The 24,378-nt window shown below is 33.9% G+C and overlaps 2 protein-coding genes across 3 annotated transcripts; one reads left to right on the top strand and one right to left on the bottom strand.

Moving 5' to 3' along the window:
- Window positions 1–9,412: 9,412 nt before the first annotated feature.
- Window positions 9,413–17,798, top strand: LOC119645026 (tyrosine-protein phosphatase non-receptor type 4). 2 transcript variants are annotated; one of them, XM_038044803.1, is made up of 11 exons: window positions 9,413–9,892; window positions 13,375–13,482; window positions 13,547–13,639; window positions 13,720–13,861; window positions 13,958–14,166; window positions 14,237–14,389; window positions 14,451–14,602; window positions 14,669–15,004; window positions 15,076–16,359; window positions 16,426–16,594; window positions 17,485–17,798. In XM_038044803.1, exons 1-11 carry the CDS (start codon window positions 9,755–9,757, stop codon window positions 17,572–17,574), a joined length of 2,874 nt encoding a protein of 957 aa, XP_037900731.1. In that variant the 5' UTR covers window positions 9,413–9,754; the 3' UTR covers window positions 17,575–17,798. The 2 variants fall into 2 exon arrangements, with proteins under 2 accessions (XP_037900731.1, XP_037900730.1); XM_038044802.1 differs by having other exon boundaries at window positions 9,755–9,892; window positions 16,417–16,594.
- A 2,426-nt stretch (window positions 17,799–20,224) lies between these two features.
- LOC119645027 (cell division cycle 5-like protein) lies at window positions 20,225–23,306 on the bottom strand. Its single transcript, XM_038044804.1, has 6 exons — window positions 22,968–23,306; window positions 22,640–22,905; window positions 22,439–22,572; window positions 21,598–22,375; window positions 20,477–21,536; window positions 20,225–20,404 (listed from the first exon to the last, which is right to left on the bottom strand). Exons 1-6 carry the CDS (start codon window positions 23,010–23,012, stop codon window positions 20,294–20,296), a joined length of 2,394 nt encoding a protein of 797 aa, XP_037900732.1. The 5' UTR covers window positions 23,013–23,306; the 3' UTR covers window positions 20,225–20,293.
- Window positions 23,307–24,378: the final 1,072 nt, after the last annotated feature.

Raw genomic sequence — 24,378 nt, forward strand, 5'->3', positions numbered from 1 at the left:
ATATATCATAAGAATTTCCTTAAAGCGGATATGTTAGGTATTAAGATATAATTAAAAATGTCTAGGTTATGGTTGCAAAAATTTGAAATATCTTTAATAGTGGCCATCGTAAAATTAAATAGATTCACCCCTTACCATATATCCTAAAAATATATACAGTAACAGCTCTTTATTCGCGGGGTATATGTCCCATAAATATGCTGCGAATACAGAAACCGTGAATACGGATTGGTAATTTATATGGAATTATAAAGGATACGTTCCTAGGTGAAAAAATAAAAAAATCAAATATATATAAAAATCAATTTAATTAAAGCTTTTGAACATTTTGATTAATTATCTTAAGGCTTAGACAATGGTTTGAAGAATTTTGTAATTTTCTCTCGCTTGGCAGTTTTTAAAAGCTGCTTCAATTCAGACTGATACGCAGCAGTCGCATTAGCAATTTGCTTCTTAAACATAACCTTCACGAAGATTTCTCAAATTAAATGTCACGTTTCCAGTGCTTGTTGAAGCCTCTTCTTCAATGGGCTATAAATTTAACATTTCCTTCAAGTCGGTTAAGGTCAAATCTTCATCTTGCGATTCAAGCAATTCTTGAATGTGACTTGATTCTATCTGTTTAAACTCATCTCGTCCAATTCCATTCGCGATTTTGGCTATGTTTGCAGGCAAAATTTGAACTTCACAGATTCTTCGTCATTTTCTGCAGTCAGAGTAGGCCACAGTTTTTTCCAGCATGACTTCAATGTGTGTGGCTTCAGTTCTTCCAATGATTCTTTTATGTTTACGATGCATTTTGCTATGTCAAATTTCTTCCAGCATTCCATAATATTCATATCAGGATTACATTCCATATTATCCATTATGATTTCGAAAGGTTCGTCTAATGTAATAGAGCTTAAAGGCTTGGATTAATCCGCAAATAAAGAAATTTATAGCCGCGAATATAGAAATTGGGTCGCATTTTTTTAATCCGCGAATAGTAAAAGCGCGAATAAACAGTGGTAGAAGGGCCGATTTTTTCATAGGTCATTATATCCCGAGTGAGAGCATTACTTTAGATTTTTCAGAAAATCTTTTTTTTTTTCTCGCTTGAATATTGACGTTGACAGTCAAGATTGATACAAAAACTTAGTTGTGGTTGCGGCGAAAATGTACATGATTCAAGAACTTGCTTTGTGCAGCAGTATATGGATGCTTGAAGCTTTTATCACGATTTCTTTAAGCGGCATAACAATTTTCACTCGTATATCTCACAATATCCTCAAAATAACGACCTTCCAGCAAGCAAGTAAGGTATTTCTGACAAGTTGCTTTAAATATTATTTAATATTTTTGATTGAAAATTGCTCTCAATGATACAAAAATGTATATTTCTAAATTTCCCTACGTACTTTACTGAGTACAGGCATGCAGGCTAAGCCATGTTTTTTTTTCTTTTTTAGTTTCCAATTTGGACAAATTGCACAACTTGACGCACAGTTTTTTACATGAAAGATATCTGGCGAGAATGGTTCCGATTCTAAAATATTTTCATATTTTTGAAGACATTTCCTCTTTAATACAGACATGTTATAAATATAATATTTTAAATTCATTCCAGGAATATAATTGTTAGAAAATCCATATAGCGTTTGAAGACATTTTTTTTTTTTTTTTTTTTTTTTTTTTTTTTTGGCAAAATGCTTGATGATATTGTAATTATCATTTAAGAAGCGGCAAATGTAAATTTCTGCGCGAGAAAGTATAAAATCTGCTTATAGCACTTCTCCGCGGAATTGAAAGAAGCCTTCAAAATGGAAAACCTTATACCATATTCTTTCTTGTTGCATAAAAATCGATACGGGATTAATTAAAAAAAAAGTCCTAAGTAATATATAAATATAATTGAATTAGACTTGATAAGCAAGCACTTTAATGTTTATCAGCAAAATTGCGGAATGATGTTGTGCGTTGAAAATTGACTTCAACTGAAACAACAGCCTAAAATTCTCTTATTAGCAATCGAGGTAGATAGAACACAAAATTTACTTGTCAGATAAAAGCCAAGAACCCATGGCCTAAGGGACGTTGAAAACAAATTTTTAAACTTATTACACTATAAACAAAAATTATATAAACACATTAATGGGACAAGGAAATAGACGCTTTGTGTTGCGATTTTTGGTAGAAGGATAACTCTAGAATTAAATAAATAGATTGTTTTGTTGTAGGTTTAAAAATTACAAAGTATTTCCTTAATTAAGGCCAAATCATTTAGCCTGTGAGGAGAATCTTTAGAGTTGAGGTGTCAGAGCAATTAATAAGAAGAGGAAAAAGGGATTTCAATTCCTTCGTCCAACAAACGTTCATTAGTAGGCGGGAAGCGTGTGGAGATGGATCCCCAAACAAATTGATTTGGAATCTTAAGCTAATCGAAATAGAAAACTCCTGGTGCCACAAATGGAATTTGAGAAATATATCTTTTGAAAGAGCGTTGCAGATAAATTGCAATTATCTATAATATAAAAATTCTCAACAAAAATTCTTGTAACGCAAGAACGTTAGTTTTATTTAACATTCTTCTGTGGTATTTCGCAACGTTTCATGTGATCCCGTATACTTATATATCTCCATTTGACAGCAGGCAAGCGTCGAGTATTTTCTTCTGCGTTTAAATTTACACAAAGAAAGAATTTTTCTTTAATCATTTTATAAAAAAATTTTTATTAAGTACATACGTATATACGTATAAACAAAAACATGTATGCATTTTATTTAACCTTTTTTTTCTTGGGAAGAATTAAAATAAATAAATAAGAAATTTCAACAAAAGATATGATGAGCGTATAGAAAACACATTTTTGTATCGACTAGTACTGGGAAGTCCATTCGCAGCTCGTGAACGTGTGCGTGTATGTGCGTATTCTTGAGATTATCGAATCGACTTACCTTTGTTCATTTCTTCCCTCATTTTCTCGCTCGTATGTTAATCGTCTGGCGATAGTTACAAAAAGTGAGCTTTGGCGCCTAATTGCATATATCAGCCTTAGGAATGGGCACGTTTCACCTACAAATATATAAACATGAAAAATAAATCTTTTTTTTTAATTACAATTTCGTCAGTGGATCGGTTGTATATATCGTTGTCGAATGTGTTTCGAAAAATATAATTTAAGGAACATTTTTTTTATTTTCGTAACTAATTTGAAACGATTAAAAAGACTATAGCGGACCACGACCAAACATTAAATACCTTACACAGCTCTACAGTTATTCATATAAGAACTTTTAAAAATAGGGCTTTATATGGGAAATGGTCAAAAAAATGGTCCGATCCGAGTCATGTTCAATAGCGTTCATCCTTGGGTCGGTGCAACCAATTTTATCAAAAATTGCGAGCCGAAAACATGACGGACAGAAGGATAAACATGCTTAAATCGACTTAGAAAGTGATACTGAATCGAACGGCATAATAAAAGGCGGGGATTTAGATAATGCGTGTATCCGGAAAAACTAACCATTATCTTTTAGCGCAAGTGGTGTAGGTCATAAAAACTCGATTAAGAAACATTTTAAAGACTTGACACATTAACAAGTGCATAAAAAATTTTTAAAAGACATTGAATGAATATATATTCATCGCAAATGTGTGCGTTAACACGCTCAGCGTATTATATAGTTAGCAATACTTAACTTCAAACTGTTTGGCCAACTGCTGAGAAGTGGCCCTTGACACTCTTCAGAATATATAAGATTCGCTCTTTACACTTGTAACCTTTACTTCACTTCTTCATATGGCGCATTGTCTACTCAATCCGCAATAATTTTAGGGAAATATGTCTTAACACACATACATATACTCCTGGAACTTCTGGAAGCGATAAAGTCATTCAGAATGTGGTGGTCGGGCAAACGCTGCTTCAATTCGCAAGGTCATAATAAAATATCAAAAATTAAGCCTTGTTATCATGCCAAGGCTTGCTTTTCATAACATTCGTTGTTTGAAAAATAATTCTAACTCGCCGTTATATTGTTAGATATCGCGGCATTATCTTGTATGAAATACTGCAAGTTCAATTGTTGTTGTTTCATTATAATGAGTTACGTATTGTATGAGTTATATTTGGCAGAACGTTCATACGGGGGATCTCTTAAAAACATGTTTTCATCCCATCCAAATTTTGCACAGTTTAATATGCCAAAATACCTTTTACGCCGTACACCACTTGCGTACAGGGTATATTAAGTTGACACGGACATACGTAGCACCCGGCGAAGGGCATAAGATAAATCCAACTCTTTTTATATCGACCAATTCAGAATCATTTTTTTCATCGATCCAAGCTTGTCTGCCCGTATGGGTCGCGATTTGTAAGACATTTTATTAAAATTTGGAACATTGACATGCTTTGACTCAGCGACGAAACACCATTGATTTAATTTTTCTATCTTTACTTTGAAAAATCGTTATATGGAAAAAAAATGAAAAATTTGTTTCGGCTGAGTCAATTTTTTGAACCCGCTCTAATACAACCAACCGTTCCTACGGAAAGTGAATCTTTATATGATGAAATCGTATTATTTCCAATATGTTGTGTGGTGAAACGTGATTCATAACAGTAAATTGAATTAACCCGACCGAATTTAAATCACGTAGGGTAATTTTTCGAACACCGCCACATATAAAGATTTTGAGGAAATGTAACTCCTTATGGGCCAAAAACGCATTCGCAATTGAGTCCATTAAGAAAATGTGATTCTAAATAGGCTGGTAAAGTATAATAAATAAAACGCTTAAGACTTCTATGCTCCTATTATGGATTGTATATATATCCGTAAAAGCTTAATATACTTCTATCATAACTGGCAAGGATGTAAAGTTACATTGAAATTGAAACGAGCCAAGGTGCAAACCAACAATTCGTTAACAGCAGAGCTTTGTTGAACGAAATCTCGCAGGTATTTAAATGAAAATGTAATGAAAATAGAACTTTTTTGTGAAATTTTTCAAAAATATTATAAATAATAATTATGTTAATTAGTTTTTATACTTTTTATACTATGTCAAATATGAGGCGGAAAAAGTGAAAGTTTGCTTAACCAATCGATAACCTTTGCAACGATGTATCATATTTCATAAAAAGTTTCCTTCGGAGACATTCTTTTTTTTTTTTTTTGATTCTTTAAACATTTGTTCCATATAGCATAGCTTTGCTTAACACAACTGCTAAATGAAGAGTGTGAAGTTATTTTTAAATGTAACTAGCAAAGGAACAGATTAACAATTTTAACAGAGCTCTGCCTTGGAAGGATCTAAGTCAAAATATAGTAAATATAGAACTTTTTGTGAATGTTTTTCAAAAAATGCCTTTATATTAATTAATTAACCTTTGAAAGGAAAAAGTTTTTAGACAAAATCAAAAATGCAGTTGAAAAAGCGAAAGTTTGCTTAGCTGCTGAGGTTAAATCATGCCATGCGAAAAAATGATACTAGCGTTATGTGAATCCTTGATTAGTGTGGCCATTCCAACGATGTGTAGATTATATTCAGTTTGATTCGGAAAAATGTTTTTATTTTTTTTTGAAAATTTACATACTTAACATTATATTGGCTAACATATAAGGAATAGTTGAAAGGTCTGTTTCTTTCCAAATCTTAATTAATTTACATTTTAAGACATTTTTTGTTTGTAATATTTTTTGGAATAAATTTTAGAAAAATTCTTTTTTAACTATATTTTCATTTAAATCCCTGCGCGAGTTTATTTAGCAGAACTATGTTAACTGTTTAACAGAGCTTTGTTAATAGAGTTGGATTGTGCTTTTGCTAGTTAAATTTAAATATAACTTCAGACCCTTATAAGTGGATAGGATATAAAAACACTTACAAAGGGTAGAATATTTGAAAAGTTCTCAAGGACATTCAATTGTTCAATATCAATATTAAGTCAAGAGACTACACCTTCATAAATATACTGCATATTCTTTCAGCTGCTTCAGTTTCGTATACTAAGTGCATATACTCTACGTGTGTTTACGAAACGTCAAATTGACAAGAAAGCCGTTTTCGATGAGTATAGAGTTTTCAACTGCTTTTTCAATCTCTCTTTCAAGGTGCCAAACATTCAATTCAACTAGAAAGCTAAAATTATAGGAAATATAGAAAACTTTGTTAATATTATAATCAAAAAGCGTTGTGGACGCGTAACGTGGTCTTTCTAACTTGTCATGCAATGTGAGCGTGTTCTATATATAGAAAGAAATAGAAAGTGATTTAGAATCAAATTAAACTCTTGGCTATAAAATAAACGAAAAGCGTAAAGTCCTTATGGCAGACGATTTGTTACACCATTTGAATGTGAGTAAGAAAGACTCCTTCTAGGTTCTTTTATTGGTATCGAGTTTGACTTTCTTTTATTAATTATTTTTTTATTCTTTCTTTCGCTATTTATATGATTAATAATAATAATAATAATAATAATAATAATTATAATGCTTTAGCTATTTGGTTCCGTTTTGTTTGCTCAATCTGCTGCATTTAATTAGTATTCTATGTCGCCAGTGTATTTTATTGTATTTTTAACATTATAGCGCTATATGGAGGATGAGAGAGGGACGATAGGCGCGTATGGTGTTATAAAAGTAATTATTTGTAAAAATGCCTGAAATGTCTATGCTTATATGCGCGGACGTAAACATATACATCTTCAAAATTCGATATATGTACACTTTAAGCGAATATGTGTTTCCAATAAAACAAAAAAAAAAAGTTATCATTTCCGTACGCTGTAAAAAGCGCTGTTGCAGATAATGAATGGAGGGGAATGATAATAAGCATAGACTTTGTGGCCATAAACCTATTGGATTTTTTTGTTCTTTTTTATTTATTTTTTTTCTTCTTCTTTGCTTTTGTCTGAATGAATGCATGAATTTTGCATATACGGACGCATTGTTGATTTTATTGAGAGGATGAATTTTTATGTGACTCTACAATTTATTCATTGTTCATTCACGCCAAGCAGGCAACGTACTAAATTTATCAAACGTTTTCCACGTATTAAAATGCTCATTATCGGCGAATGCACGTAAGCAAAATTAATTTAATTAATCCGTTTATCCGAAATCATGACAAGGCACAGCACCATCTGAAGATGTCTACAATTGAGTCAATCCTGATTTGAAATTTTTCCTAACTGATCCGCGTCAAAGAGTAACGATTTCCGAAGATCATGTAAATTGTGTGTATACTTAGGGATAGAATACTTATGGGTCCCTCGCGAGAATGATATTACGGGCACTTGAGCATTCCGAATGTACGTAAAGCACGCTTTATATTCATTATGCTGATCTGTACGGGTAACAGACAGTAGCGAGCGTTGCATTCACTGCATCATGAATATTGCAAGGATATTTGCAAGAGTGGAACTTTTTTGCCGAAAACGACCTTGTCGACAATGCCTTCCGTCGATAGAAGGAAGACGATTATGATTTTCATAACAAAGCAAGAATTGAATTTAAGAAAAGAATTGCAATGAAAAAGACATAATACTTCAATACCTTTCCTGGTTCATTGTGTTCGCAATCAAGCCCAAAAGGCCTAACGTTTGCTCACAAACACAAACATGCATTAATGCCAGGATAACACGTATTCGTGATAATCGTAACATTATTGATTTCCGAATTTGTACCAATAATCTGTCTCTCTACTCAATAGAGTCCTAGAGTCCTAGTCGTAAACTTTTACTTTCTATCACACCCGTCAAGAGATTTAACTCAAATATCAATGAGACACCGTATGTTATCGTGCCCTCGCAATAGTAACCTCAAAGAATTTTGCAGGTCATAATTAATTAACTCGCTTGCATAAAGTATTTGTTCGATAGACTCGATAATTAGCAATATTTGCCATTGTATGTAAAATGAATAGATGAAATATGTAAATATTGGTTTTAGCGAAAGTTCGATAAGTATGTGTAGACAAGTCTTGACAAGTTATACAAAAGATTTGATATTAAATTTTGTACGATATACGACGCGATGATGCGTACGCATGCGTATGGATCAAGTAAATGGCTGCAATCAACAAGTATTATGAACAAGTCATATATACGATCCGATATATACCGAATATGATTTCATTTTTTTTTTTTTTTTATATATATTGTTATGTTCTCTTTTACGTGTCATCGTACCTTTATACTATTTTCTTTGTGATGTCAAGCGAATGTGGAGGTGTATGCATTTACCTCGTGCATGAAAATAATTGCAAGCGGAAAAAAGTTAACTAAAAACACCCACCCTACATTCAAATGACATACATAACGCTATTAGTAGGCTTACTCAACCTTTCGAAACTGAATTTCATGAAAATCGGATATAAGAACAAAATTAATAATAAACAAAGAAAAGTAATTTACGTAAATTACGAAAAACCTTCGATTATCTGTTACCGCCCCATCCTCTAGGCATATCTAAAGCATTCGTAAAGGGCGCCAATGTCTTTATCAGCGTAAATAGCACAAACAAACAACTTAGCTATGTTGTCTGTCTGTTTAATTCGCGGTTGATTGTAACCTACAAAACATTTGTTTTGAAATATTTTCTTATCATATTTGTCCGATTAAATAAGCAAAAATCACCATATTATCGAATTAAAAGTGAGACGAGCAAAACGGGATCGTATATTAATGAAATCAAATAGTGGGCCATATAAGAAATCACCGCGATTTCAAGCTCGTTCTTTGTAGACTATTCTTCTCAAATCATTCCAAACTGCCATGTGACTGATGTTTACTGCCTCCACTATTCCCGACAATTTGCCTGCCGAACTTGTTCCACCAGTTGCAAAAGAGGAGCAAGATGCATCTTTGATATCCACACTTTCGGAATGGAATCGAGCGAGCAAACTATTCAAAAAAATTTTTTTTTTTTTTTGCAACAAAGCATCATATATATATTGTAAGAGTCAGAGTAATGTAACTTTTTACATGAGTAAAGAATTGGAAAACTATCTGCATAGAAAATGTAAGATGAAATGTCATCTTGTAAGCATGTGTTCGCTTGAGATAAGCAATAACATTATTCTGCGGAAAAAACCGCGAAGACTTTTTATATCACCCCATAAATAAATATACGTATGAAAAATGTAATATAATAACGATAATGCATCAATGCAAACTACTAAATTGATGGACACCAGTAGAATACATATATAATATAATGATAATCGATCTTATTTATTATCATAATAATTAAAAGATTTTTGCACTTTTTCTTTTCAGATACCACCAACATCACAGTACGTATATATATATATATTCACATATATATATATATATATATATATATGTATATATACACATGTATATAGATATCCAGATAAAAGAAACAAAGAATTTCATCATCACAATAGTGAAAATCCATCCAATTGAAAACGTTCTCATAATATAATACCTAATAAGCAAATAAAACAAATCAACTATAAATTGCTTTCATCCACAAAATTACTGCAGCAGTTTTTTTTTTTTTTATACTTCATAAAAAAAGAGCACAAATAGTAAATAACTTGAAAAAGCAAAAAACAAAGGGAAATTTTTATAAAAATCTTAAATTCTTCTCTATCGTCATAATAATCATTTCGTATGTGAAGTGAACGCTTCAAATAATTCAACATTTCTACATACATAAGTTTATCTACAATTGCAAAGGAAAGCAAGGAAAAGCAAACAAGCAAATGAAATAATAGCGTCTTTAACCATGGAGTTTTGCAATGCTTGAACGTTTCCGTTTAAGTAATTTAAGTCATTATCGTTTCCGATCTACAGAACTGGCTCGAGATAAGAAGCAGAGACAACAATGTGTCACTGTATTATTTCTAGATGACACCACGCACACGTTTCGTATAGAGGTAAGTTGTTCGAGTTATCAGAGTTTTTTTTTTTTTTTTTTTTTTTTTTTTTTTTTGTAAACCTCCACTTATGCGTTGCGATTTAATCTAAGTCGTTTTATAACAAATATTTCATATATGAAATGACATGAATTATGAAACAGTTAAATAAACAGCAGAATCCTACATATGTTTATGTGTATGTATATATTAGATTATGAATCGATAATGATGTATTATTTACGTTTATTTATTATTACATTGAGTATTTAATCGTTCAACTTTCACCAATTATTGATATTCGTGTTGGAATACCATTGTTGGAATAACTTGCTCGAATACCATTGAATGTACTCATGAAGCAACCCGAAGTGAAAAGACTATTCTGGCTGCGAGTTAAAAGAGTTGTGTATGAGCCGCAATCGCCGATTACGCGTAATTTTCCGATATATGTCAGCTCTGTTAAGTATTTATTTAAGTTTGCGTTGACTCTAAGACTCAAGCTGAACAAAGGAAAGCATAGAACAAATGTAATAATACATTTGACGATGAGGTATCACAAGATTTTAAATCGTTGAAGTAGCCTTGTCTGCTAAATTCAGAGGTCTGGTCTTGCACTCTTCTTATATACTGCGCAGTGGTACATTGTCGCACCCTTGCATCATTGCATTCGTTTTCAATTATTTCCTTCAGATAGTAGGCAGATCTGCTTGTACTTGTTAGCGCAGATTAGTTTTATGCTTTCACTTGATAAAAGCGATATTAGATATCTGGTTGAAAACTGTATGTAAAACCGTTGCCAACTATTTGAGCGCACAACTTTTAGCTACACTATCAAGTTTACCGGAGGAGAATTCGGAGAAATTTTAAAAAGACAAGTAAGAAAATTAAATTCATTCGGGACCGTATCTTTTATGCCGAACCCAATCACCGTTTATGCCAAAAAATGATGAAAGAAGTAAAAGAACAAAATCTTCCTGCTCTATAATACGGAGCGGAGCGGGCGCTTTGACTGATTTCTTCTATATTTCAAAATAAAAGTTTTTCTCGTAGCGGCATGTGGGCGTATTGTAGGCGTGTCCTTTGCAAAGTTTACGCCAATTCAAAATTCTTTTGCAAAGTTACGCAAACAGACAGATAGACAGACGAACTGGCGGACATGTTTAGATGCATTCAAGAGTTGAAGATTGTGGTTTGAAAAAACTCTAGAGCCGGGAATAAGGTTTTGAAATGTGTTACAGACCTGGTTTCCTTATTACAATTAATTTTTCATTTTTTTATATTTTTCCCATAAAAGCCAGTTCCAAATTTCTTTCACTGGCAACGAAACTTCAAGTTCTGTAGACGAATTTACACCTGATGGCGACAATTTCCCAGGTCCCATATTGTCCATTTCTTCTTGGCAGAAGCACTGACAGCTTTCAAATCGCTCTTGTTTCCTATCGAATTTTGGTTTCGAAATGCTTCTAAATGAACATAAACAACACTTGCTGAAGCGATCTGTTGGCACATTGGAGAAGTTTGAAACGTGACAGTTTAACTGTCTACTACTAATAGGAAGTTTTTTGTGATATGGTCGCAATTCAGGAAAGAGATCGAAATTTCAAGAAAACATTTCTTTCAGCCAATAATCATTTTACCTCCCACTCTTGAAGATTCAAGCCATTTCTACTAAGCCAATAGAGAAAGAAAAATAAAGGATTTTCTTCAAAATATATAGATAGTGGGTTTCCCCTTTAATTTAGCTGAATATATATGGCTGGAATTCTTCAAATTTCGACTTGTACATAGGCAAGCGAAGTTAGATGTGTCTTCTTTGCTTCTTCAACTGGCCAGGCCTTGTTTTTGATTGGAAGAAATAGTGTAAAGAATTTTCTTTGAGAAATCATGAAGAGTTCATTTTTAATTTCAATTTCTCCTTCAAACATACCTACTTACATAGGTGGTGTGCTGCTTTCTTCTGTTTAATTTCAGTTTTTTATTTTTTTTTTTAATTTTTTTTTTTATATACATTGTACAATAGTTAAACCGTTTTATAAAATTACGGTTGAATGAAATTTTCATTTATATATATCATATACACATACATATCTACATGTACGACGCAGCTTGATTTGTTACGTCTCTTTTTTATACATATACACATGTAAACATATTTTAAACAATAATTATATGATGTTTTCATAGTGCAATCATTTAAAAATAAATCTACTGAAAAACATATCAATGGATAGGCATTCATGTAAATGTGTGGGTCATTCCTCCCAGGTATTTACTGAAACAATTGTACGAGAAAGTCTGAAATATATTAAATAATTGAAAGCTGCAGTTACGTCAGGCGATTTTGTTTTTTGTTTTTTTTTTTTTTTTATTGTCCATAACAAGAGTGTGCACATGTTCTTAACGCAAAAGCTTTATATGTAACGTGTAGAAGAAATAAAATGTTTCTTATTATTTATTTCATAATATTTGCATTTTCTTCTTCTTCTTCTAACCTCCCTTTACTTAGGCGCGCTTAGCCGATTTTGAGGAAAGTAATCGAATGAATCGCGAGGGCTAGTTTGCGTTGACATCGTATTGGATTCTTTGAACAAGCTGCAGCCCAAATTTACTTATGATATATTAAAATTGTGCAGGTGTACGCAACACCTAGAAGGACTTGAGCTAGACCCGCGTTTTGATTATTTATTGATCGATTCAGAATCGCTTTACATCGATCTAAGCTTGTCATCTTCTGTGTCTGTCTATCTGTCCGTTTTGCTTTTCTCGTGTTCAATCTGCATTTTGACGAAATTCGGTACAAAGAATATTATCCGTCTTGTTTTCTTGTGATTAACGCGCCATAAGGCCACAAAGCTTGACTCAAATTGTTTTAAATTGATAACATCTTTATTATTGAAATTAAAAAAGCTTTTAGCCCATTTCAAGAAGTTATATACCAACTCGGTTTATGAAAAGTCTCGCCTAGAGGGCGTTTTTCTCGAGTAAGTCATAAAGCATTTAAAATATTTATGAAAGCCTTTATTGAAAGGAAAAGTACGACGCTTCATATTCATATAAAATATAATAAAAGGGATGTGAGATGATTTATGACCTTTCATTTAGTATAGAAAACCTCATACGATGAAACTCCATATACGTGAAGGCGGTAAAACAATTGTAAGTCCATACATACCAGACAGCAAAGATACTATAAGCATCAAATTTTAACTTTTTCCCATTTAAGAAGCTAACCAACAAGTAGTTAATGGACATGCTGCTATTCGTATTGAACTATTGATATTGATAGCAAACGTTAATCAAGCATGCAAATAGATTTATGTCGAATTTTTTGATATAAGTGAGAAAGACGAACTTTTAAAAGGCAAATATATTATTTATGTAATATGGAGACATTTGAATTATTTACGCATTAATATTCAATATTAAAGGCACTGACATTGTGTAGTAGGAGCTGTAATAAGGAGGGAAAAAATAATTATTTTAAATACTCTCCATTATAGAAACGTGCTAAAGGCGTTGATTTGCTTGAGCAAGTGTATCAGTTTCTTGAATTATCCGAAAGAGATTATTTCGGCTTACTCTTTCCCTCAAAGCCCGGCGATGTTGTAGTAAGTAATCGTAATTACAAAAAAACTTTCATAATTTTTAGTGCTTCTTCTTCAATCATTTCAGAGATGGGTTGACGCTCAAAAACTGTTTAAAAAGCAATGTAATAATATTGCTTTGGACAATGACTCCGTTCCATTATTAGAATTTAGAGTTAAGGTGAGTATGTGTTCATCTGCGCTATCCTTGCATAACACTTTGAAACGAACACTTTTAATGCATTATTACTTCCCTTTCAGTTTTATGTAAGTGATCCCAGTCGTTTGCAGGAAGAATATACACGCTATCAATTTTATTTACAAATTAAACGTAACATATTTTTGGGCAAACTGCCATGTTCAAATAATACACAATGCCTATTGGCTAGTTACACTGTCCAGTGTAAGTTTTTTTTTCATTTGTTCGTTCGTGTTCGTGTTCGTCGTTGTTTGTTGAATTGTAATTATGTTATATCAATATCTTTATACGATTATTTAGCTGAGCTTGGAGACTTTAATCCGCATGAACATCAAATGGGTTATTTGAGTAACATGCAATTATTGGCGGATCAGACTGTAGAGGCAGAACGTAAAATATCAGAATTGCATAAATTGCATCGTGGCCAACTGCCAGCGGACGCTGAATATAATTATTTGGAACACGCCAAAAGACTTGATTTATATGGCATCGATTTGCATAAAGCTATTGTAAGCTATTGTGGTAAAGAAATTTTTTGAATACTTAGTTAAAATTTATTTGTCGTTATTGATCGAACAGGACTCAAACAGCAAAGAATTGCAATTGGGCGTCTCGGCGATAGGACTCTTAGTATTTCAAAACTCTCTGCGCGTTAATACATTTTCATGGTCCAAGATGGTAAAGGTTTCATTCAAACGAAAAGACTTTTTCATACAATTACGCCGGGAACCGGTAATTGAAATTGAATATTGCAATTACGTTTATATTGTGTAATGATAACTCTTTCCCGCAGTCCGAAAATTATGATACTTTGCTTGGCTTTAGCATGACCTCGCATAAGCATGCGAAAGCCTTATGGAAATCTTGTGTTGAACATCATTCATTCTTTCGCCTCAAAAGGCCGCATCGGCTATCGCGTTTTCTAAATTTAACTTTGGGGTCTAAGTATGTTTTATCACATTGCCTAGAGTCGTTGCATATTTATTATTATAGATAAATTGATAATTTTAGATTCTATTATTCTGGTCGCACGGAATTGCAAGCTGTTCAAGAGTCTAAACAACGTGGCAAAATACATAAGGTATTCATACGTTCGCCCAGTAAACGATTAGCTGCAGTGGGGCCGATAGGCGCTGCCTTACCTTTAGCTAACGGTGGCAGTGGCTCGGATAGTAATGGCAGTGTAACGCATAATGGCAAAGCTCCGTCCGCTTTAGCAGCTCATACGTCCATTTTGACTATAACCAAGACAAGCCGTCCTCATGACAATAAAGTTACGTCCAAACAAACTGATTCAATGCCACGAAAAGCCTGGGAACAACAAAGTGATGAATACGACATACAACTGTTAGTTTGAAATGACTTATATGTATGTAGACTTTTTGAATAATCTAATCATTTTTATTTGTTTGCAACAGTTTTGAGTCTCCAGTGCCACCTGCTTATAGTACCGGTTCACATAGTCCAAACAGTGGCCAGCCATTAGGAGCAGCGATTACTACTTACATAAACGGTTGTAGCACAGCAGCGGAGAGTGGTAATGATTTAGTTACTATTCGTTTATTGGCTGACGAGCAAGGCCGATTTGGCTTTAACGTGAAGGGTGGTATTGATTTAGGTTTACCCGTTCAAGTATCAAAAGTTGTGCCGAACACTCCAGCAGATCGCTGCATACCACGTGTACGTGAAGGCGATGAAGTCGTATTAATTAATGGCCGTGAAGTACAGGGTTTGAAACATGATCAGGTTGTCACGATGATTCGAGAATGTCGTAACATTCGGAATGGGGAGCTTTTACTAACGATGAGACCTTTTCCACTCGCTCCAGTTCTCAGCGAAGAAGAGGAACCGTTATATCAATATGTACCCGAAAACGATGAGATTTGTTCACATTCCAACCTCTTAGATGGTGATGCGTTATTCACACAAAGTCTATTGCTTCTAAGTGACGGTCTGGCCTCTGGCGCTTTATTGGCTCAATACGAATTGATGTATAGGAAGAATCCAGATTTGGCCATTACGGAAGCTCGCAAACCCGAGAATGTTGCCAAAAATCGCTATCGTGATATATCGCCCTACGATTGTACTCGGGTAACTTTGGTTAACTCCTCAACCGGTGATTACATCAACGCCAACTATGTTAATATGGAAATACCAGGAGGTATTATAAATCGTTATATAGCTACTCAAGGACCCTTAGCTAACACTACAAACGATTTTTGGCGTATGGTCCAACAGGAAAGTAGCCATTTAGTAGTTATGTTAACTACCGTCATGGAAGCGGGCCGTCAAAAGTGCCATCAATATTGGCCTTTGACGGGTGATGAACTGCAGTTGGGCGAGGGTTTCTCTGTCAGATGTCTCAGTGAAAAACCCGATGAAACTGGTTCTTTTGTTTTCCGTGAATTCTTGTTGTGCGACAAACGGTCGGGTGAACAACGTCATATTCAACATATGCAATATTTAGCATGGCCTGATCATTGTGTACCTTCTGATCCAAATCTGTTTTTGGAATTTGTTGAACGCGTTAGAATGGCCAGAAATCGTACACTATTGCAGGAAATTGAAGAGAGTCTTAAACAAGTCCGTTTGCTAGATGCCGATGCCGATGAAAACGGTGGTCTAATGGGTGAACGTAAATGCGCTGCCAGTAACGGTGCTACACCCGAAGATGAAACACCGGTATCGACAAGTGTTCATCAGTAAGTTTTTGCATAAAAAAAATTAAATTTTGAATTCTAAATTTTTCTACATTCTAGATGCATTAGTGCTGCCAATCCTCCTGTGATAGTCCATTGTTCGGCTGGCATTGGCCGTACAGGTGTTTTGATTCTGATGGATACTGCCTTGGCTTTGATGGAATCCCGCGAAGCAGTCTATCCATTGGATATAGTAAGAACTATGCGTGATCAACGTGCTTGTATGGTGCAAAATGTGGTACGTAGTAGGCACAAACTTATAGACCATATTTTCGACAAGTCAATGCATTGAACCAAATTTAGTACAGATATTCTTGCGTTAGTTGATGAGCTTAAAAAATTTCTTTAACTATTATTTACAAGCAAGGCGGATATGAAGAGAGGTTTAGCAAAAAAATACTTTTTTTATTAGGAGCTAATCCTTGATAAAACTTTTTAGATAGAAGACTTGTTTTATTTTGGTTTTGAGCCGATAGCCTGTGTTGCTAGTGCTCAATGTCTTTTTTTTAGTCTAAGAATTCATTTCATTAGTCTAAAATTAAAATAATAATAATAATAATAATATTTTGGTTTTAAATAAAAAAAAAAAGAACATATTTAAATATTTAGTAAACGAGATAGATAAATGCGTGAGAAGTTTTGATAATATGATTTAGGTGTTAGTGAGTGAGTAAATGAGGAGTGTTTCTTCATAAGCTCTACGCAGCAGCGTTTTTCTTCAAATAAAATCTTACAGCAATCCACCTTCGCTAGGAAGAATGTGTTAAACTTAAACGGAAATATTCAAGAACAAACGCGTAGTGATTGTCAAACGATGTGTAACGTTCTCTCGATTCTGCTCCCTTGGTTCACTTCTCCAGATCAAATTTAATTTTTTGAATATGATCAGTTTGTGTAGTTGATAAAAAAAAACTTTCACTTACAAATCATCTGGAGATCTGGCAAAAATATAACGCGGGACTATCGCAGAGTTCATTGGAAATATATTTTTAATCAGCTAACTACGAAGCCCCAAAATTAGCAATACACTTTCAATTTTTGCATATGTATTTTAAGTGATTGGAACGAAAAATTCCCGTTAAAGCAAATATAATTTTAATAAATTGTTTTCTCACTATATATTTTCAGAGCCAATACCGCTTCGTGTGCGAGTGTATCTGTGCCGCATATATGAAAATGTCACGTAATAGTGCTTTGTTAGCGCAAGAGGAAGACTAATCAACATTATATATATAAAATATATCGAAATTAAATTCTAAACCTAAATAATGCACGTGCCTCACTCCCAATTCTCGTTCACACTTACATTGACACGTTTACCACATTCAAATTCAATAAAGCCCTTCAAATATAGAACGTAACAAATAGAACCGATATAAACATATGCATACATACATATACAAAGAACAAAAGAAATCGCATGAAGGAAAATAACATATATATTTTTATATTAAAAACTTACACAAAAAAAAAAAAAAAAAAATTTTTCTACAAAAAATTCTAATCAAACAAAAAAAAAACAAAATTTTTTTTTTTTTTTTTGGAGAACTTTACAAAGCATCCTCTTTTTAATGTTATTGTATATATATGTATACGGTTTTTTTTATATATAAAATAAAAAAAGTTGCCTCATAGCAGAGAAATACATCTACAAAATGAAATATGTATTTATGTTTCAATTAAGGTAAACAAAGATGTCTGAAGATATGTAATAATAATAGTCCAAAACAAGATGTCAATAATATAAGGATTTCAAATAAAATATAATATGATATATTTTCCGATCGCGAGCAAATACATGAACAATGTTATCGATACGCATTATTTAAAATTCATATATTTTGTTATTCACACGCTATATACATATACATTTATTTGGATGAGTCCTTATAGACTCATCCTTATGCCCTCAGAAGTTTTAAATTCCCCAAAACCCGGAGCGATAATTGAAATCTATTTACATAGAAAAGAAAAATAAAATGAATATATAAAGAATGAGAACAAAAGAAAATAAAGAAAAAAAAAAAAAAAACTATTAGTATTCTAGCACCAAATAAATTATTTATAGTATACAATATATATTTATGTGTGTGTATATGTATTGTAAACTTTTTAGAACAGTTATAGTTTGTCGTTTAATATTATATGAAATATAATTACTCACTCCTTCCTCCTACTTTACATATGTTTTCTCAATATATTTCAAAATAGTTCTGTAGTATTTTCTTTTCTAATACTTTGTAAATTAAAAAAAAAAAAAAGAAGTATATTTTCTTTTCACTTATAATAATAAAAATTGAACATATTTAGTTTACAAGAAGACATTTGTAAATGCGCGTATTGTGACTTATTTTGATTTCTACAAACTTCAAAGCAATGCAACTGATGGCTGTTAAATGGCAAAGCAATATAAGTGACGGCTGTTAAATGGCAAATCAAGCAAAACATCTCTGTTAAAATGGCAAAGCTATACAAACAAACCGTCTGCAACCGTGTTTGCGGACAGAAATATTTCTTAGCCTCAAATACCATAACAGAATACCAGCATTTTTAGGTTCTTGAATTGAGCACTTTAATAAGTTCATTCAAAGTTTCGAGCAACAGACGCTTAAATAGATTCTTTATAAAATACGTTCAAAAAATAATGATGGCGATCACAAAATTAATTTTCCTTAGAAATTACAGCGAATCTATTTTTATACTCATCACCGAAGGATAGCGGTATACTCAAATTGTCATAATACTTGCAACACCCAAAAGGAAGGTTCAGAGATCCTATAAAGCATATTTATTCGTGATCAGCATGAAATTCCGAATCGATTAAGCTATGTCTCTCAGATATGTTATCTATCTAACACAAATATATGTATAAATATAAAGCAATACAATTGACGTAGGTATTGGAGAGTAGAATGAGACAAGCTAAATAGGTTACATACAAATCAAATACGCCAATAGCATGACGTAGTGAATTAATTTTTCTTGTTATGCCTTTACCAGCTCAGCACTCACTATACCGCAATTGGAGCATGATTTCCAAAGGAGTATGCCGACTTAAGAGTCGCGCTTCTTAATTAATTACTTACCTGTGCGATAGTTTATTGTACATCATTGCCTGCTTAAATTGTGGCATGTAAAAAAGACTTAAGAAAGTAGTTTTTTCCACGGTTTCGAACTTCTTCTTGTAGGCTGCCCTTTTCAAATAATTCCAAACTGTGACTTGGTTAATGCTTAGTGTCTTTTTTACTCCTGGTCTTGCCCCACCCCGGTGGCAAAATTCCATCGACTTTTCGACTAGAAAGAGGTGTATCTTTGACATCGAAATTTCTGGAATGAAATCGCGTAATCGACTTCTGGGTCCTTCGTTCATTTCAGCATTTTTACCATACAATTTATAAACTTTTTTATTTTTGCAGCGTACACCTTTTTGATAGGAAAAACGCATCACGTAACGTATTTCTTCAGATATTTCACCTGTTTTCAAGTCAATATAACTTTTTACACGTGCAAAGAATTAGAAAACTATCCCCAAAAAAAAATATAAGCTGCAATGTCATCTGTTAAGATCGCATGATCGTTTCAGACAATCGGGTGAATGTTGTAGGCATTAGCATCGTCCTGCGGAAAAGACCTTAGTCTTTTTTTCCATGATCCAATATATCCAAATGAATAGTTGGACAGTACTCTACTGGCTCGAATATTAATCGATAGTTTTTTATGGTTTCCTTAAATTAGGCTATAAGTCCAGTCCAGTAAAGAAAACTCTAAAGGGCCGACAATATCAAAGAATGTCTGCCGTTAACTATTGAAACTATTTTTACATTTTATTACTTATTAGTAATTATTGCAGGAAGGAATTTTCAGTTTAATTGGTTTCAAAGGAGATAATATTAATGTTTTATTTACTGTAATTAAAGAAACATATGTTGTAGATTTATTATTTGGTTTCATCATTAGTTAGTTCCTTAAGGGTTTCCTGTAAGTTGGCATATTTTTGTTGCAATTTTTTTTCACGTTCCATTTGGCGACGTACATCTTCTTGTAGAGACTAAAGTATGCCAAGGGAGATGTTAAGTAATTGCATTTATTTGCAGCAACAAATTCAAATTTATGTACTCACCTCCAGACGCCTTGGTATGGCAACAGCTTCTTGTTCAGCTAAAAATTTGAATGTAGATAATGCCAAAGTGTTCTGTTCAATTTGTTCAAAAGTGTCTTGTAGTTGTTTTAATAACGCTTGTGCTCTCGCCTGATAACCACCAGTTAAAATTTTCAGCTTTTTTTCAATTTTGCCGCAGCGTTTCGCCTCTTTAGCCATATGTCGTCTATTTTGCTCTAAACGTTTCTCAGCCGATTCGAGGCGATCTTTCTTGCTAGCCAAATTGGCTCGAGTGTAACGGTTTTGTGAGGGTAAAAATAGTACTTGAGCTAAGCACTCTTCCCACACTTGAGAATAAACATCCAAAGCTAAATCACCGTGACCCATTCCCTCCTTGACTACCTTCATCTCATTACTTAACAGCAGTTTTGCCCTATTTAGTTCTTCTTTCGATATCTCTTCGTAAGGATTCGACTTGAAATATGTTTGCAATTGGTCCATTTTATTTTCTGATTGACCAGGAACTGGATCCTTTGTGGAATCATATAATAGCATAGTAATCATTTCGTGTTTGATCATTTCTTCTGCATTTTGTAATTCTGTTAAATTTGGTTTGTCGGAAAGCGGTCTAAGAATTTTGGTGTTTACTTCGGTTGGGCGCGGCAGCGTCCTTTGAACTACCTGGGAACGCTTCCCCAATTCTTGCTTACGTGCTTTTTCTTTCTCAGCTACAACACGAGCATCTACATCAGCCTGGTCTTCAACAGTGATGGATTCATTTGTTGAATCTGTGGGTTCAAGCTCATTTTCTTCGGGTACCACGATCTCATAATCATTTTTTGGAGTTGGCAAAGTGGCCAAACTTTCACGCAAGGAATGTTTTAATTGCTTTTGATAATTCTTATACATAGCTGGCGTTTCACCGACATTCAGATTTTCCTCAACGTTAATGTTAAGTTTATCACGGACCAAGGCTGTTGTTTGAGAGCCATCGACTCTTGGAGTTTTGCCCGCGGCCACTAAAGCTGACATAGGCGTTGCAAAACCACCAGGTGTGACCGAACCACTTCCCCGTTGAGTTCTGAAAGTGTCAATGGCATTTAAAAGATATCGTTTAGACGGTGAAAACATTTACGTCTTACCTGAATGGTGTAGCAATTACAGTATTAGGAGTGGCTATAGCTGTCGATTTCGGTAGGGCTCCAGAGAAATCTGAATCATGTAGAGGAGTGTTGATGCCACCCTTTAAAGGAGTTTCAACGTGGGTGAGAGCCATTATGTTTTGAGCTTCTTGCATAATGCGATCAGTAAAGGGTGCTGGTGTGCGCGGCGTAACTGCAACTTGAGGTGTTATAGAATAATCTGCCAACAAAGCATCTGTTGTCTCCACACCGCTATCTGTTGCTACCTCTTTAGCTACTTCACTAGCTCTACCCAGCTTCACTACTTGTTGGAGCTCTTGGTCGGAAATTTGCGGTTGCGGTAACACTAATTTCGAACGTTTGCGCTCTGGCTCTAGGTTTTGCAACATAGCCATGGGCATATCTTTGTCTTTGCGTTGTTTAAGTTTTTGTTTGTCCTTTCTACGTTCACGTTCTTCCCGTTCTACTCTAAGTTCTCCATCAAGATCTTGTTGACGCATTTTATTGAAATCAGGTTCCAGCTTTTCCACGTTTTCTTCCGAGGTATCGTAAAAACCCGAAGCAGGTCGTTTTTCGAAAGGGATTTCGGCATTGTAATCAATACCTTTCACCCGTTTGCGATTACCGCTGCCAATTCCGGCAGCCCTTAATTCACGACGTTTTTGTAAAGCAGCCAATCGACGAGCTTCTTCCAGCTGTTTCTCACGAGCTTTGCGTTTAGCCTTTTTGCCCTGAGTGTTTGCTAACCGTGCACGGGCCTCCGATAACATCTCCAATTCTTTGTTCGCATTAAAAAATAAAAGGATATAAACAACCATTTACGCTAGGGACATTAGCTTACCATCTTCGTCCATATCTTTGGGATCTGGCCTGGCCGGTTTTGTTTCCGGATTAGGATCTATTTCACCTGGCTTAAGTTTACGTGGATCATCTGCTACACATTCTTCCCCATCTTCCTTTCTCTGTGCTTGGTCGCTGTCACGAAATGAGAATATATATCAACTTAAAAAAAATTTTCGAAATTCAGTAACAGTGAACTTACAGCAAATATTCATAACGCTCTATACATTGTGCTGCGGTGCGTCCTATAATCGGTGCTATGGTGCGCCATTGCGTAGGCATGATTTTAGCCAAATGCAAAAGTTTTTCATCTTCTTCCCGCGACCATTCAGTCTTCTTAATACTAGGATCTAGCCATTCATACCAACGTGCCTTACATTGCTTAGCACTTTTACGATGTAGGAGTGAGGCGATACGTGACCATTGGTTTTTCCCATATTTCATCACCGCAGCCTTGAGGATCTCATCCTAATAAGTAAAAGAAATCATCGATATTAAGAGCACATCATGCACCTAAAAGGAAAATTCACCTCAGTATTGCGCCAAACGCCTCCCTTAATCATGATACGCGGCATATTTGTATGATTATATTTAATTTACGAAGAAGAAACAATTTTTAGTATAATTTGCAAATAATCTATTAACTTTATAAACGAGGCAAATATTACAACCGCTAGAATCAATCCACCAATTCATATAAACACTGCTTTGCTGTGGGTTTCAATATACTTTGTACCGTTCTTGACAAAGCATTATAGTACTGCCATATCTAAAGTATTAAGGTCAACAGCAAGCAACATTTTTTTGTACACGACACGGTTTCAAATTCAATTCTAAACAAGGGCGGTAATCACTTAGTTGAAAGTTAGCTTTCGCTTTTGTATTCAATCTTTTTGCCAACCAGCTAAATGCAACGATGAAAGTTACATTTTTTATACGTGATTGTCTCCAAGGCCTTTTTAAACATATGGCCAAACCAAAGGCTAGAAGTAGAGTAAAATATATTTTAAACCAAATTATTTATTATATATTATTACTATTATTATTATTTTAATTTTAGACTAATGAAATGAATTCTTAGACTAAAAAAAAGACATATTACATATTTCTCCTAAATAACTGCATAATTTTTTTACCATTTTCGGATTTATCTAACGGGCGATCAACTGCTTGAAAATAATACGACGTTGTTAATTGACATGCATGAACATATATGTGTCCAAAATATGTGCAATCTGGTGCTAATCAAGTAGCTGAAAGTTAGTAAAAACAGCTGGGGATTAATCGCGTACGAAGAATCGAACTTTGCTTTTGTATTCAGCTGCTGGGAAAAACCGCCGAATACAAAAACGAAAACTAACTTTCAGTTACGTGGTTATCCCCCACAATATAAAAGTAAAAGATCGATTTTTTATGTGTGGTTACCTACCTGATTTTGGAATGTTTAGTAAATTTTCTTTGTTTTAATGAGTAGGCAATGGAATTCACATGAAGATTTTAATATTTCAGTGTGTTGGAGAGAAATTTTGGACACAAACCAAGCAAAAATAGGCGAACGGATTCTAAGACTTTGGAAATCTGTTCTGGCAACGTAAACGAAGTTGAAATGAAGGTAGCCTTTGCTTCATTTGGTATCGATTATCGAGCAATATAAATTGCCGTGCTCTTATACTTTTAAATACAGCAACTGTTCTAGAATGGCGACTTATTTTTCCAATATTTACGGTTAAAAGACTCAAACGCAATTAAGGAAAACTTATACGCAAATCAACGGCTGAAACATGCATGCTTTAGGCTAGCATTGCCAGAAAAAAAGAGTATTTTGCGGACTTCCTAGTTACCAAGTGCTCCAAATGTATAAATACAAAACTAGTATTCCGTTGAACTTTTTTACACAAATAGTTATCGCACAATGTATTCATTAATAGAATAAAATTTTGG

Source organism: Glossina fuscipes, unplaced genomic scaffold, assembly GCF_014805625.2.
Source record: "Glossina fuscipes isolate IAEA_lab_2018 unplaced genomic scaffold, Yale_Gfus_2 1, whole genome shotgun sequence".
Lineage (NCBI taxonomy): Eukaryota > Metazoa > Arthropoda > Insecta > Diptera > Glossinidae > Glossina > Glossina fuscipes.